The following is a 15,621-nucleotide window of genomic DNA, read 5'->3' as shown; positions in this document are numbered from 1 at the left end:
TAAGGATGCCTTCCGGACACCTCCCTTGGGAGGTGTTTCGGGCATGTCCAACCGGGAGGAGACCTCGGGGCCGCCCCAGAACACGCTGGAGGGACTACATCACCCGGCTGGCCTGGGAACGCCTCGGGGTTCCCGCGGAAGAGCTGATGGAAGTGGCTGGGGAGAGGACTGTCTGGGTTTCCTTGCTGGGGCTGCTGCCCCCGCGACCCGGACCCGGATAAGCGGAGGACGACGAGTACAAGTACGAGTACGAGATTTCTAGACCATAAAACACAAGCACCTGTGTCTGCAAAAAAAAGTATATGCCTTCATTCTCCTCTCCACATCCTCTTTCATCTTTTCAAGTTTCTTCTTTTTTTCTTTCTCCATGAATCCTATATTTTCCTGGTCCTTCTCATTCTCCTCTTTCTCTGCATTGTCCTTCTGCAGTAGTGAGTTGAGTTTCTCTTCCTGGTTCTCCAGACCTTCCTTCTGGTCCATCAGTGTTGTAATCACCTGTTGTACATGTTGCAGTTCTCCCTTGTTCTTTTGTAACTCTTCATCAAGTTTTGCCTTTGCATTGTCCCTTCCTGTCATGAGCTTCTCTCTGAATCCTCCCCCCATCAGATGCTGAAGTTCTGTGCTGCCGTCTGAGGTTTCTGTGTGAAAAGAAGATACACGTGTTAAGTTTGAAGTAAAAACCTGTTTTGTTCTTGCAGTGTTTCCCTTTGCTGAGACAAAGGCTGTAATCATAGACTGCATAAACATAATGGACATAACCACCTTTACACAGTCCATTGGTTTATGGACTGCTGTTTTAAAGTTTGGCATGTTTGGCATTGTTGACGTCTTGGTTTTTTGGAACCAGAAGTGACCAAATTTGGACGAGAGCATGGAGCTGTGGAGGAGCAAGGGTTGAATCTGACTCATAAGCCCTTTGTAAATAGGAGTTGTGCAAATTTGCAGGAAAGCCTAATCAGTCTTTTTTTCAGCATTGGCAGAATAAAAACAAAATCGGGGAGTGCAGCAAAATGCCGCCTACCTTAAAAACAAAATCGGGGAGTGCAGCAAAATGCCGCCTACCTACTTTTGTTTATACAGAATGCGCAAGTAACAAAACGTGTAGCTCAGCGTGTGACGTAAACAGTGACGTGGGAGGGAAGCCGCGGCTTGTCAGTCCTTCGGTGATTCTCTCGTAAGTCGGCCCGTTCTTCACCGTCCCCGTCATCTGACGGTTAATGGCCTCTTCGTTTGCGAGGACAAGGAGGGCGCACAATTCCTTGTCTCCTCAGTTGCTCATCTTTACAAGTGTCCGTCAGGTTTGTGTTTCCCTCTTGCTACTAGCTGCTCGCTAATTCCTGCTATCCGCTGTTTCCTGTTAGTCCACCACCAGTGGGTCACATGATTGGCGTCATCAACAGCTCCTCCCACAAGTCATCAACAGCTCCTCCCATGGCTGAAGGGTGCCTCGTTCTTTTTAAACTAAAAAGGTTCCGCCACTATGTCTACCCTACGAGGCAGAAAATTGGGCACCTCGGATCAATTGCCAACTCTGTGTGTCTAAACGCTTGCAGCATTCGCCGAAAATCTGGCAGTGTAAAAGGGGCATGACTGTAGTAACGCCTTGCAGTCAACCTGTTACTAGAAACTGTGTTGCCCCGAATTATGTGTAACTTTGAGCCTTAATAAAATGTAATATGGTTATATTAAAGTTCACCCCCATACACTTGTCCAACAAATTGTAACTCTAACCTCATCGCGTATTGACGTTTGGTCATGTACTTTGCACATCAAGATATGATATAAGCACCAGATTTTGACGACTTCGGAGTGAGGCAGAGTTGATTTATCATGGACACTGAAATTAGCTATAGAGACTGAAATATTTTTTTTTGTACCAGGCTGTAAACATGTTTATTTCTGCTATTTAGTTAGTCATTTGAACATGGCGTCTATGGATTGACTTGCTGTTGGAGCCAGCCTCCAGTGGCCATTAGAGGAACTGTAGGTTTTGGCACTTCCATGATGGCTTCATTTTTCAGCCGCATAGGTTGCCATTTGAATTTAACAGGGAAGCACAGCAGAAATAAATAGCAAAATTAAAACAACAACAAAAACAACAACAACAAAAAAAAACAAAAAAACATACACATCCATAAACCACTGAAGTGGGGTGGGGGGCCAGTAAACTGACATCAACATTCAGGAGTGTTAAAAACTGTTATTTGAAATAATAGTAATCACTTAATAATGAATAAAAAGCTATTTTTATTTTTCCCCCAATTTTTCTTTTTTTTTTTGGCTTGGAGCAAGGGTTATTGTTTTAATCACCAACAACAATGAAGCTGCTAACCTGATAACCACCCAGGTTTTATTTCAAAGGTGTTTGAGGCATGAAACTGGATGACCGAACCAAGACTCACTCTAAAATCGTAGGCACTATGTCAGTGATTTCCGGCGTTTGACACCGACAAAAACAGCTGTCTTTTCATATTAGCACATGTTTAACGGTGACCAGCAGCATCAGGGGGAACAACGAAAGTAAAGGTGGCAGAAGTATGAAGAGAGCAGGTGGGAGAGGTGATGGATGGATCCAGCAACCACCAATTTTCACCTGAGGAGCAGGTGTTCATTTCCCGTAATTAGAGGTATGGAAAAAAAGGAATGCATTTCTTACTTACTTTTTTCTATTTGTCCCATTTTCCGAACAATGAATACAACTGCAACAACAGACAGGATGCACACAATCAAGCAGATGATGATGTGAGCAGCATTAGACTGGGCCATGAAGAGATACTCTGAAATCATAAAACACAGATACGTTTATAAAAGAAGACTTTAACTGTCTATAACAAAGTGGTAACATTAGTAACTCACACGTCATGTTTTCTACCTGGAACCTGGATGTGTGTCTCTCTGGTCTGGTTGATGTTCCTCTGTTGGACTCTACAGGTGAAGCTGTTGCTGTGTCTCTTCTCCACAGTCACTCTGCTGCTGACAGTATAGAGGTCATCAGGACCTCTGACTGTCTCTGTAGGTCCAGCAGAGAGGAGCTTTCCCTCACCGTCCAGCCACAGCACCTCAGGCTCTGGATACCAGCCTGCAGACTCACACTGTAACACCACTCCTCTGAGGTCATTGTCAGTCCTCATAAAGCTAACAGTGAGTGAAGAGACTGCACCTGATGAAAGAGGAAAACTCGACATAATAGTTAGAACGAAAAAGTCTCAATTGAAATTCTTGGAAATACCAACAATTTGTCACCCCAAGTCATCAAATATCACCACTTTGTCAATGGACTTCCATGTCTACATATTACTTGCTCAGTATCTATCATCATCTGCTGTTGATTTTCTCGGACAGGACGTCAACAAAATCACGTGGTTAAGTTTAGGCAAGAAAAGGACATGGCAAGCAGCAACCAAACGTCAATAAAAACGTGTGGTTAGGTTTAGAAAAAACATCATGGTTTGGCTCTACCTTCATACCGGAAGCAAACACTTGTTTCCCGAGTGAAAGTCCAGGATTTGTCGAACCTATCCACCACCCTTGCTGCCCATGCTATACAGACTTTTCAGCTCCTTATATTACATTGTTACTGACAGCACTTTTGACCGTCCAGCAGTGTATCATACCAACACAACCAGTGCCATCTGGCTGTCTTATGAAATGACACCATGCATCTGCATATCATACTGCCACGATAGGTGCTGTCTGGCCTTCTGGCGGTGTATCATACCGCTGCAATATAGGTTACTTTGGCATTGCTATCTGAAGCCAAAATAATTTATTAACTCACCAACAACAAGCTCAACAGTAGATTCTCTGCTCAGTGTGGGAATAAAGCACCTGTATTTCCCCTTATCAGAGATTTTTACTTTGCAGAGTTTCAGTGAAATGTCTCCATGTTTCAATTTGGTGATGGACACTGATGTTCTCCCTACATAGGACTGATGTTTTTTCATCTCTAGTTCCACACCGTCACGCCACACATAAACAAATCTAGGATTCAGGTCAGGTCTCGTCCACTCCACAGTCATGTCAGTGACATTAACAGCAGGTTCCAGATGGCATGGTAACATGATGTCTTGACCGACTGCTGCCACAATTGGCTGTGAAGGACTGACCATCTGAGACTGACCTGAAAGGGGAATAAAAATGTTCAGACACAGATTGATATATTTGATGTATTTATAATCAGGCTCAACAGCCAGTAAAATGTGTCAAGGTTCAGAGGACTAAGAAACTAGGTGGCTTTATCGATTTAAAGTGCATGCGGTAGGAAATAAATGTGCCAGGCAATATTTTAATGGAGTTGAGTTTATCATCTGTAGCTAAAATGTTAAGTTGGATGTCATCTGCATGTAATGACACATAAAGAAACACAATACACAATCAAACCAGAGCTGTGGATGGTGTGTCACAGCAGAGAAAACAAAATAGGTCTCAGATTTGAACCCTGTGGTACCCCGCATTTCACCAGACAACATAGATTCACATCTGAATATAAAATTTAGTTTTACACTTGGATTATTCGTCATTCATCATGAAGACACAAACACAATTCCACATAAATGATCATATTGCTCTGCAACTGCTGGATGTCTCAATGAGCAACTGTTTGCTATTGAGTTCATGATATAAACTTAAAAGAGGATGATCTTTTAATGTTGGGTTCACAACATTCACAATATTACAAGTCAAATTTCCAACAGGCGCAAATAAAAATATTTATCTATCTACAACAGCCGTGCCATCTAGTGTGCCCATGGAAAACACTCTCCAGCTTGGGCTGTCTTCTGCTGACTCAGAGGAGAAAGGGACTGTCTAACAGACAGTTTGAGAGACTCCTCCTCACGAGATATAGTGAATTTACTAACCTACTATAAAGCCATGGTTTCGTGGGCAAGCGATTCAAGTGAGTTTGTGTTTGGCCCATTAAATGCTATATTGTTTGTTTGTTTTTTCATTTTAAGTCTGTCATAGTTTATAGTTTAAGCAGCAATTTGAGATTTTGAAGTGTGTAGTGATGTCTTTACCTCTGCAAGGACAAGTTAGGAAGAGGACGGCAGCAGTGAAATGGAAAATCATTGTGCAGATGGCATTGAGTCGAGGTTTAGAGGGACCTCCATCCATCATGAGAGGCATCCTAGAGTTTTGAAAGTTAAAATTTTAATTTTAATTCATGCAGCAGATTTGAGGCACCCTGATATCACTTAAACACGATACTCAGATTGACCGGATTTCCAACAGACACCCTGTTTTGGGTTAGTTTAAGCCACACCACAAGTCCTGTGGTGTCAGTCACATGATCATATGACATTAATTCTGTCTTAGAGCTATCAATAGTGAGTGTTAGTCTCAGTCTTTATTCACTAATGTGAAGGGCAGGTATCTAACTTTAAAATAAGACCTTTAGAGCACTGTTGATTTTGCATTAATCATATACGTATATTTTTAAGCCTACCTTTTAGCAGTTCAGGCAGTATCCTTCTTGTTGTCAGTGAAGTAGTGTCATGTTCAAAGTCCTCTAAAATCACATGTGCTCTAGTAAACTGTAATCTCAAGCTGTTAATCTTTAATGGCAGCACTCTGTGTGTATTGTTAGCTACTGTAACTATACATTTCATCAGCCAGAAACATACAGTACTAACTGAAGTTAAGGGCACTGCATGACATTTTCTTCACTTGAAGCACACTCTAAAGGGCACTACATTGTGTTTTCCTCACTTAAAGTGCTCACTAGAGGGCACTGCATGACATTTTCTTCACTCAAAGAGCACTCCAGAGCAGTGGTTACCAACTGGTGGGTCTGGTTCCAAAAGTGGGGCACAGGTCCATTCCAAATGGACTACATGTGAGTAGCAAACATGTCACATTTGTCAAAAACACACTTTATTTTTAAGTGCTGTTTCCTGCTGTGCAGTGAGTGATTAACAGAGAGCTACTTGACAGAGACAGCACACTACTTCAATATCATGGCCAAATACAAGTACGACGCTGAATGTATTAAACTGTGTGGACCCTGAACTAATGACTAAGGAGAATACAAGTACGACGCTGAATGTATTAAACTGTGTGGACCCTGAACTAATGACTAAGGAGAAATTTGGACCCTGTGTCCGGACCAGTTGGGAACCACTGCACTAGAGGGCACTGCATCAAGTTTCTTTACTTGAAGTGCACTCTAAAGGGCACTTCATCATTTGAAGGGCAGCCTAGAGGACACTTCATGATGTTTTATCTACCACTGGGGCATCGAGGGGGCACTTATGCAATGTTACCCTCACATTGTTTGAACATGTGGATGGAGATTGTGGCTGTCACCCACCAGTGACCAAGACATTTATGGTTTAAAGAAAATGTCTTGACAGTTATTGGTTAGATTGCCAGGCTGTTAGACAGTATGCTAGAACACTCAGTGAAACAGTGGTAAAAGGCTCTGAGTAGTACTTTTTCAGTGTATCTAAGAAGTAGAACCGCTGTTGAGCCTTTTTAACCAGGACAGAGGAGTTGATCATCCATGTAAGGTCCTCACTGATGTAAGTCCCCAGAAACTTAAAGCTGGTGACCCTGTCCACTTCCTGTCTGCTGATTGTTAGGGAAGAATGCTCCTCACAGTGTCTGCTGAAGTCAATAATGACGTCTTTTGTCTCTCGGGAGGATATATTTTACAAAACTGTGAACATATATTCATGACTCCCAGATGATGAGTCTTAATGACTTGAATAACACCCTGACCACCCTGTACCAGCACCATGAGGTTAACATTTTTGCTTTTTATTGACATATCTTGAGAACTACAGGCAGTCCCATCAGCCTCAGCTGCACTTTGAATTAAATGCCAATTAGCATGTGCTAGCATGTTAACATGCTGAACTAAGATGGCGAATACAGTGAAACTTATGCCCACTTAACATCAGCATGTCCTTGTTGGCCTTGGCCTTGTTATTGTGAGCATGTTAGCATGCTGACAATAACATTTAGATCAAAACACTTTGTGCCTATATATGTCTTACTAAACTGCTAGTGTGGGTGGAAACTCTTCTGCAAGCCTCAGTGACACTTAAAAAGTAGTATTAGTTATTTTAGTTTTGTATATGGAAGTCTTTGTTCTTTGGCTCCACCCACTGAAATTTAATTTAACCATTGAGGTTATTTCTACCGTGACAGCAGCTCTGTCTCTGAGACAAAGGTTTTCAGTCCTAAGACCAAATTTAGTGTTGCATCAAGAGCAGAACAAAGCCACACAGGAAGAGACCAGTTCTCACCTGCTTCCTATACTTCAGTGTGATGTTCAGTCAGTCAGCAGCAAGACAACATGGAGGTCACAGCTCTCTGCATCAGACTGAGTGAGTACTGTGTCTGTTTGATTAAAACTAAATGAGAAAGAAGTTCAGAAATTCTGTGATCTCTTAATGTTTCTGTATCAGTTATGAGATTTAACAGATAATACGTAGACTGTGAGGAGCAGCTGTAGGCAAAAAGCATATGGACTTCATAAGCATGTGGCTGTATGTTTAGCTGTTCTTCTTTGTCTCCTCAGTGATGACTGTGTTGTTCCTGCTGTGTGCACGTGATCAGAAAGTTGGTAAGAACCAGTTAGATGCTCATTTATGTTTTTAAATCATCAACTGTTGTGAGGATACAATTTCTGCTGGGAGGTGTTTGTGGTAGAGTATGAAAGACAAGGAGGAAAAATTAGTTCTGCTGTGAGTTTGGTGAGCTGACAATCAATGTATAAGACTTTTTTTTTTTTTTAAAGATGTGTGCAGACACATTCATTTTAAAGATAAAATATCTGAGCATCAAAATGAACCCAACAAACTTTGGAAGACACTAAAAGAACTTGGATATAGCAAAAGTACAAAAACTAAGACTGTCAAGTTTAGTTTGGAGGTGAATGGTAAAATCACCTCTGACAAAAAAGAGGTGGCTGATTATTTAAACACCTGTTTTAGCTCAGTAGCCAAAAATCTGGTAGCAAAACTCCCTGACCATTCGGGTGTATTTAATGAAGAGCAGGTGCAGAAGTATTATTCAGAACAAGGCATCCAGTCTGGATCCTTTTCCTTTAGCAAAGTGAGTCCTATAAAGGTTCTAAGGGGACTTCAAGAACTTAATATTAGTAAAGCCACAGGCCTTGACAACATTCAAGCTAGGTTCCTTAAAGATGCAGCAGGTATTATCGCCCCGGCTCTCACGCATATTATAAATTTCTCTATAGAACAAGGTAGTGTTCCATCTGATTTCAAGACAGCCAGAGTTTTACCCCTTTACAAGAAGGGCAGCAAGCTTGATGGGGGTAATTATAGACCTGTATCTATCCTATATGTAGTGTCCAAAATTATGGAAAAAATCATACATGAACAGATCGAAGAGTACCTACATAAAAATAAGATATTTTATCAGTTCCAGTCAGGCTTTAGAAAATTACACTCAACTGAGTCCTGCCTGATGTTTTTGACTGATAAAATTAGAAAAGAAATTGATCAAGGAAAACTTTGTGTAATGGTTATGCTCGACCTGCAGAAGACGTTCGACACGGTCGATCATGGCATTTTAAATTACAAATTAAGAGCTCTTGGTTTTAGTGACAGTGCTTTGAAGTGGGTAGATTCCTACCTTGCTGACAGACACCAGGGGGTAGACATAAATGGAACGTTATCCATCCCAAAGGCTATGACATGTGGTGTCCCACAAGGGAGTGTTTTGGGTCCACTGTTGTTTTTAGCATACATTAATGATCTGAACTCGGCATGTGCATGTGATTTATTTTTATATGAGGACGATGCGGCATTGCTGGTATCTCATAAGAATAAAGCAACTGTAGAAGATACACTAAGCGCCGAGATTCACAAAGTAGCGGGGTGGCTCTCCGATAATAGGTTTTCTCTTCACCTTGGAAAGACTGAGTCCATTCTCTTCAGAACTAGACCCAAATTGAGAATTTCACCCAATTTTGAGGTAAAATTTGGGCAGTCAGTAATTACGGCAAAAACAAAAGTTTACTACCTTGGATGTGTTATAGATAATATTTTGTCAGGAGATGATGTGGCCATGAAAGCACACAATAACATTACCAACAGAATAAAATTTCTGGCAAGAAATGCAAATATACTGGATTCAGCAACTTTAAAAACCTTGGCTGGAGCATAAATACTATGCCATTTTGACTATTCTGCCACCTTCTGGTATAGTGGCACTGCACAGTCTCTTAAACAAACTGCAGACTGCTCAAAATTAATTAGAGTTGTTTTGAAGCTGCATCCCCGCACTCATTTGGATTCAGTCCATTTCAAAACGATTAATTTCTTAAATGTGGAAAAAAGGGTGGTGCAGATTAAAATGAGCATTGCCCACAAAATAGCTTTTAAAAATGCACCTCCCTAACTTGCTGACCTATTTATTCCAGTGAGAGCTACATACTCTCACAATACCAGAGGCAGCCAAACAAATTTTGTTCCCTTGAAATTTAAAACTAAGTTCGGGAAAAATACCTTTTCATATACTGCAGCTTGCCTGTGGTGTGATGTTCCTGTTTCTCTCAAATTAATCTCAAATGAGAGAAATTTTAAATTCAGTCTTAGGAAATGGCTGACTAATTGAAGATCCTGTGCTTTCTGGTTCCCAAAAAAAAAATATATATATATATATATATATATATATATATATATATGTTTTTAGGGGGTTGTTTGTTTTTAACTATGCCACTCTCGCCTGTCATTGACACAATTGCCAGCTTTTATTGTCATCAAGGACCACAATGGAAATAAGCCTTTGGGCTTTATTGTGTATTTTAATCCTCGACGATTTTTAATTAATGTAGGTATGAAACTGATCTGCAGTTACTCATGTATGTTTTTTAATTGTTGTCAAAATAAACCTACCTACCTACCTTGATTTAATTTGGTTCTATTACTGGAGAACTATATTCCAGTAGTTAAGATGTGATTTGAGAGCAAATCTCTTCTTTTTGTTTTCAGATTCAGCAGTTCTTCATACTGAACCAAACAGACTGCAGTTCTTTGAATATGAACCTGTAACTTTCCATTGTGAAGGGCTCAAAGAGGAGGAGCTCTCATGTAAAACTTCTAGCAGTCTGCCATCATCAGGGTCATCCTGCGCCATTAGAAATGCTTATCTAGACGACAGTGGAGAGTACTGGTGTGAGGGTAAAGGGGGGAAGAAGAGCAACAGCGTCAACATCACTGTCACTAGTACGTTTGCATTAGCAGCATTTCAAACCTCTCCTGGAGTGCCCCATGTCCTTCATGTTTTAGATCTCTCCCTGCCCCAACACAGCTGATTCAAATGATCAACTAACTGTGAAGTCCTGAAGCTGCTTGAAAACAAGCTCATCATTAAAATCAGCTGTGTCGGTACTAACATCCGTGTCAGTGATCCAAACACAAGCGGACAGCCAAGACACAATGCTGGTCACACCTGTGCCTGTCATGCATCTCCAGATTCAGATTTTGTCCAGTAGGATATCATACAAACTGTTGTACATGTATTTTTCAGGGGATATCGTGAACTGCTCTATGAGAGTATGTTGAGGATGGTCATGCAACACTTTGTTTAACTTGTTTACACTTGTATTTAGTTTAGCCTACATGTGATTGGATCACCCAAAATGTGTGTCAATTCCAGGTCTAAACAGACTCAGAGAGTTCTAAAACGCAGGACATGGAGTACTTCAGGGGAGGTTTGCATTAGGACAACATGATTTTGTCATAAATTTATCATCAGTTTCATTTGAGATAAAAATCAAACACACGTTTTTGTTCAGATGGTTCAGTGATCCTGGAGAGTCCTGTCCTCCCTGTGGAAGAAGGCAACAACGTGACAACGTGACTCTGACCTGCAGAAACAAAACGACTTCCTCAAACCTGACAGCTGATTTCTACAAAGATGGCCTCATCATCAGGAGCAGCTCTACAGGAGAGATGATCATCCACAGTGTTTCCAAGTCTGATGAAGGACTCTACAAGTGTAACATCTCTGGAGCTGGAGAGTCACCAGAGAGCTGGATGGCTGTCAGAGGTGAGACACTGCAGTGTGATAGAAATTACTGCTGCAGCCCCAAAGACCTGAGGCAAAGTTGTTGAATCTGATTCCCCTGTTAATATACTTTCAGATTCCCATCATGCAAAGTTTAAATGGCTGATTTAAATATCTGAAAAAAGTGTGGGGTTTTGATTTTACTCAGTTGTTCCAAGTAGGGGGAGGAACCATGTTAACTTCCCTTCTTTGGATGGTAATGTGTCCACTCTTGGAGGCTGAGAGAGAACAGAATCAGCTTGTGATTCGGAGCCAACAGGAGGGTCAAACCCAAGCTTCACAGAAGGATGCATTATTATAAGCCTCAGACACATTCTCCTCTGTGTGTCTTTTGCTGTCAAAGAGCTGTGACAAAACCTTTTTGGCAGAAAACCTTTGATTAAAGCTGTGACAAAACCTTTTTGGCAGAAAACCTTTGATTAAAGAAAGAGCATGAAGAGAGAGAGCACTCGGAGTACCAAGGGACATGGTTTACAAGGCTGCTGCCTCTATTAGTGTCCTTACANTTGCTGTCAAAGAGCTGTGACAAAACCTTTTTGGCAGAAAACCTTTGATTAAAGAAAGAGCATGAAGAGAGAGAACACTCGGAGTACCAAGGGACATGGTTTACAAGGCTGCTGCCTCTATTAGTGTCCTTACAGGAGCCATATCCCAGCACATTCTAAGTTAAAATGCCTTATATTGTCATTCCAGAAGAGACTACTCCGACCTCATCCAATCCCACCTCCTCCGGTCCTACCCCATGGATTGTTACAACTCTCTTATTGATGGTTCTGCTGTTGGTGGTGGGACTACTTCACCTCTGCAAAGGGTATGGGAACAGAGGTACAGATACATCCCTCCAATAACTTTGTTGCTTGAAGCACTCATAGTTGTTGTTGTCCTGAAAGGTGCACTTCCCCTTAATGTAATTCCTGTAATGTTTGTTCTTTCACTCTGAAAATGTGTTATTTTTATTCATTGATTTAGTTTATATAGTCAACTATTTCTACCCATTTTTAAATGAATCCATTCATTGTAATATTCAAGATATTCTCATACAAAGGCTTGTATGATTTCCTAAGAAAATGCACACAACAGTTTGAATGTTCCTGTGAATTTAGAGGCCCATAAATGATGTTATGTCCTTGACATAAATTTACGTAATTAACGTAAAGTTGTGGAGGTTAGGTTTAGGCAAGTAAAGGAAAAGAAACATGGTGAGGACGTACCTTAAAATGACTCAAAGTTCACACGGTTACAAGCACTGGTCTCCAAGCAAAGTCCTGGGGGAAAGTCCTTTGTTTTGCGACCCATCCACCGCCCCAACCTACCTCCTAACTGGACTACTTCCTTCTTTACTCCCATCAGTGCATTGGTCACATGATCACAGCCTTCCAAAAGATGTGGGTTATGAACCAATTACAGGCTTATGTGGGATATGTATGAACTTTGGTGCATTACTTTTCGTAGGAAAATGTACCAGGTGTGTAAGAGCACCCTGGATATTTGCAGTCATAAAATAAAGCACACAAAAAATATAATAATAATAATTTCTGTATCATGTCTCAAATACCTTCATCTTCTCCTCCTTTTTTCCCTGTTGATGTTGTTATTTTTCCTTTCTTGTACTGCAGTATTGGACTATCTGTCCACAGTGACTCTTCGTTCAAGCTCAGCTGAGAACCAAACAGGTGAGAACACAAACTACGAATCAGTAACAGCACTTTCAACAACCCATACAACAAAGCACTTCAAACAAGGCAGCAAATTAAATTATACAATTTAATATCAAGTATTAAATGCCAATGTCAATAACCTATTTAATCACAGAATGAGTTTGAAAAAACTAAAGTGAAATCATTCTGTCTGGTGTCATTACTGTTGATAATTGTTATGTCATTTGTGATATGAAAACAAATTAGGTAACAGACAACATGAATTTCCTGTTTGTATTTTGTCTAGGTATTTGTCTGTCTACAGTATCTGCTATGTGAAGTGATATGTTATTTGTTTCAGTCTCTGTAGAGGCCGGTGCAGCTGATGAGGACAAAGCGATGTATGCTGCTGTAACAAAAAACAGGAAGAAGAAAGGTACTTCAAAAGACATTGTTATTTTTCCTTTATGTCTTACTTGACACACTTTTCTACCTCATGTCAAATACCTACCACAGCAAGCAGTATCTACATTGTATATTTAGTTTAGTGAAAAGCTCAATTTTGTTTTAGAATGTATCTTCTGGTTTACAAATCCACTGCCTCACCCTTTAGTACTAATAAGAGTTGTAGTGCAAAAACATGACTATGGTGTAACAAGCGTAAAAAGTTACATCAAAATTATACAGATGCTTGGTGCTGGTGATAAATGTGTATGTGCTGGTGGTAATTTGAGCTTCTTGGTTTCAAACCACAAAAGACAACCACAGAGAAAACAAGGGCCCCTCAGTGTATGTGGAGTAGAGGTTATGAGTTGGCTTTACACAGAACAAAATCGTGATCTATACCTATAACTTTAGACGTGCATTCAATTTAAAGTTAACATTTCTGTAAAATTACACGTTTTCTCAAGTTTGGGAACGTTTGAGATTTAACAGTATAAACATTTCAGTTTACAAGCAATGATCACAGCCATAACACAGCAGCCCAGGCATGAGAGGATCATGTTGGCATTGTGCATTTCTGCAAACCACGAATACAATACATTTGTTAATTTCATACACATCATATCAACGTCTTTAATGTCACACAGTATGTGAGCTGACTTTTTCATCCTGAGGTGAAGGCAACTGTGGATGTTGTGACACTGAGGTGAGACACCTCCAAGCTGCAGAACACTGTTTGAGACCAACAAATTACAAAACTGGTTGTATTTTAGTGAGTAATTGCAGCCTTTTCAGCAGCTGTTTTCCCACCAAATGTGGGTCTTTTTTGTTGCTGTGTTTCCAGGGGTGATACTGCCAAAAAAGCAGTTGTTTTTTACAGTGGCATCACTGCATTTCCAGCTGGGATAGTGCTATGAAAAGTGATTGTTTTTACTGAAAAATAATCATGGGAGAGGAGAAGTACAAAGCACTGGTCAAATCCAACCATTGGGTTTGTGGATATTTCAATTAACATATAAATTTGGGTGTCATCTACATAATAAGGAAAAACAAAATCCTAGTAATGAGAAAAAATACAATCAGAGCACAGCAAAAGCAAAATAAGACCCAGTATTGAGCCCTGGGATACCCCACAAGACAGAGAAGTGCAAGATGAGTGAGGTCCAAGATTGATAATATAGAATGAATTTTAAAGGAATATTCTAAAATTTTATTTTTATTTGCTTTCTTCCTGAGTTCGATTGATACCTTTCACATATCTGTGTTTTAAGAGTGAAGCTGGAACGAGGACGTGATGCTGGCATAATGCTTGGTATAACCAGGAACACAAAGCTATGCCAATGCAAGCTAATAAAAGCCAACCAAAGACTTCGGGAAGTCCACATTTTAATTTTTTACAATTTTGTTTGTGTATGAGTAAAACAAACAAGATATAGATAATCTAAGATAATTTCCTCCTGGTTCCAGGTCAGTACTTAACACTAAGGTAACTCAAGACGGCAAATAGCCACATTTCCCAAAATGTGAAACTGGTCCGGATACAATGAAAACCATTCAAGGGAACAAACACAATTTCCAGCTTAAGTCTGAAATGATCCACAGCATCATCACATATGTAAATATATCCATCCATCAACTGCCTAACACTGTCTCTCCCCGTCAGATGAGGATACATCGGTGTCTACACCCATTTACTACACCTTGGGCCTGGATGATACTCAACAACTGGGTGAGAGATTTAAATTATAACTGATGTTGGGATTAAACCAATATCAGAGACAACACCAATATTGTAAAGAAAAAAGTCACTGAATGTTCTAGTAAGTCAATATTTTACCAACATACTGACATCATTTTATTTGTTTTCAAAGCAGAACCAGGAGTATCCACCATCACAGCAATTTCTGTTCCCTCAGCAGGTGCCGACCCATCTTTAACGAGGAATGCCTTATATTCTACAGTCCAGTTGGTAAGACTTCTCTTTCACATTCATATCATACTGTATGGGATGGATGTAGAGGCTGGAAAGATTCCTATATTTACAACTTGCATCATTGGAAAACTCATGATGCAAATTTGGTCGTATATGAGGGTTGTAAAATACTGTACCTTGATTGTATAAAACTACAACATATATGAATTTAGGTTTGATTCAATTTTAAAGGAGCTATATGTAAGAAATCTAAAGCAAATAGTCATAAAATCCTCCTAATATGTCACAGAGACTAAGGAATAATGTTCATATAACATACTGATCTCACCGACAACAATAGTACAGCCAGAATATTTGCATTTAAAAAAAAAATTTAAGGCCCACAAATCATGTTTATGTTTTGAATTTGTGTTTTGGCCTGTTGCGCCACCCACCGCCGTCTACCAGTCACGCAGTCAGTAGAGTCCTACTGAGGCTCCTCCTCAGCTGTATCCCGGCAGCAGCGTTAGCAGCAGAGAAGCCGGACTTACTCGAACGGTCCGCTGGAAAACCGAAGATCAAGGA

At 40.3% G+C, this 15,621-nt stretch overlaps 2 protein-coding genes across 2 annotated transcripts in view; one reads left to right on the top strand and one right to left on the bottom strand.

The window, feature by feature from the left end:
- Nucleotides 1-6: 6 nt before the first annotated feature.
- On the bottom strand, nt 7-5,480 carry LOC126403825 (butyrophilin subfamily 3 member A2-like). Its single transcript, XM_050066626.1, has 6 exons — nt 5,447-5,480; nt 5,019-5,128; nt 3,779-4,120; nt 2,873-3,160; nt 2,661-2,777; nt 7-638 (listed from the first exon to the last, which is right to left on the bottom strand). Exons 2-6 carry the CDS (start codon nt 5,125-5,127, stop codon nt 259-261), a joined length of 1,236 nt encoding a protein of 411 aa, XP_049922583.1. The 5' UTR covers nt 5,128; nt 5,447-5,480; the 3' UTR covers nt 7-258.
- Nucleotides 5,481-7,232: 1,752 nt separating this feature from the next.
- The window catches only part of LOC126403831 (low affinity immunoglobulin gamma Fc region receptor III-A-like), a 10,389-nt gene continuing 2,000 nt past the window's right edge, over nt 7,233-15,621 (top strand). Inside the window, 10 exon segments of the mRNA XM_050066637.1 lie at nt 7,233-7,331; nt 7,526-7,570; nt 9,966-10,199; nt 10,772-10,824; nt 10,827-11,025; nt 11,737-11,868; nt 12,660-12,716; nt 13,042-13,116; nt 14,788-14,853; nt 14,996-15,093. Of these exon segments, the coding sequence (XP_049922594.1) occupies nt 7,301-7,331; nt 7,526-7,570; nt 9,966-10,199; nt 10,772-10,824; nt 10,827-11,025; nt 11,737-11,868; nt 12,660-12,716; nt 13,042-13,116; nt 14,788-14,853; nt 14,996-15,093 (990 nt within the window). The 5' untranslated portion in view covers nt 7,233-7,300.

The sequence above is a fragment of the Epinephelus moara genome, chromosome 17, assembly GCF_006386435.1.
Source record: "Epinephelus moara isolate mb chromosome 17, YSFRI_EMoa_1.0, whole genome shotgun sequence".
NCBI classification, from domain to species: Eukaryota; Metazoa; Chordata; class Actinopteri; order Perciformes; family Serranidae; genus Epinephelus; species Epinephelus moara.
The sequence above is the reverse complement of the archived record's forward strand: the minus strand, read 5'-3'. Positions and strand labels throughout refer to the sequence as shown.

What these genes read in the sequence shown, in the direction of transcription:
- LOC126403825 (XM_050066626.1), bottom strand. Translation starts at nt 5,127, where the DNA reads ATGCCTCTCATGATGGATGGAGGTCCCTCTAAACCTCGACTCAATGCC. An exon ending in TACTGTTGAGCTTGTTGTTG is followed by an intron (nt 3,161 to 3,778) that starts GTGAGTTAATAA and finishes CTCTTTCATCAG; the next exon opens with GTGCAGTCTCTTCACTCACT. An exon ending in GACACACATCCAGGTTCCAG is followed by an intron (nt 2,778 to 2,872) that starts GTAGAAAACATG and finishes TTATGATTTCAG; the next exon opens with AGTATCTCTTCATGGCCCAG.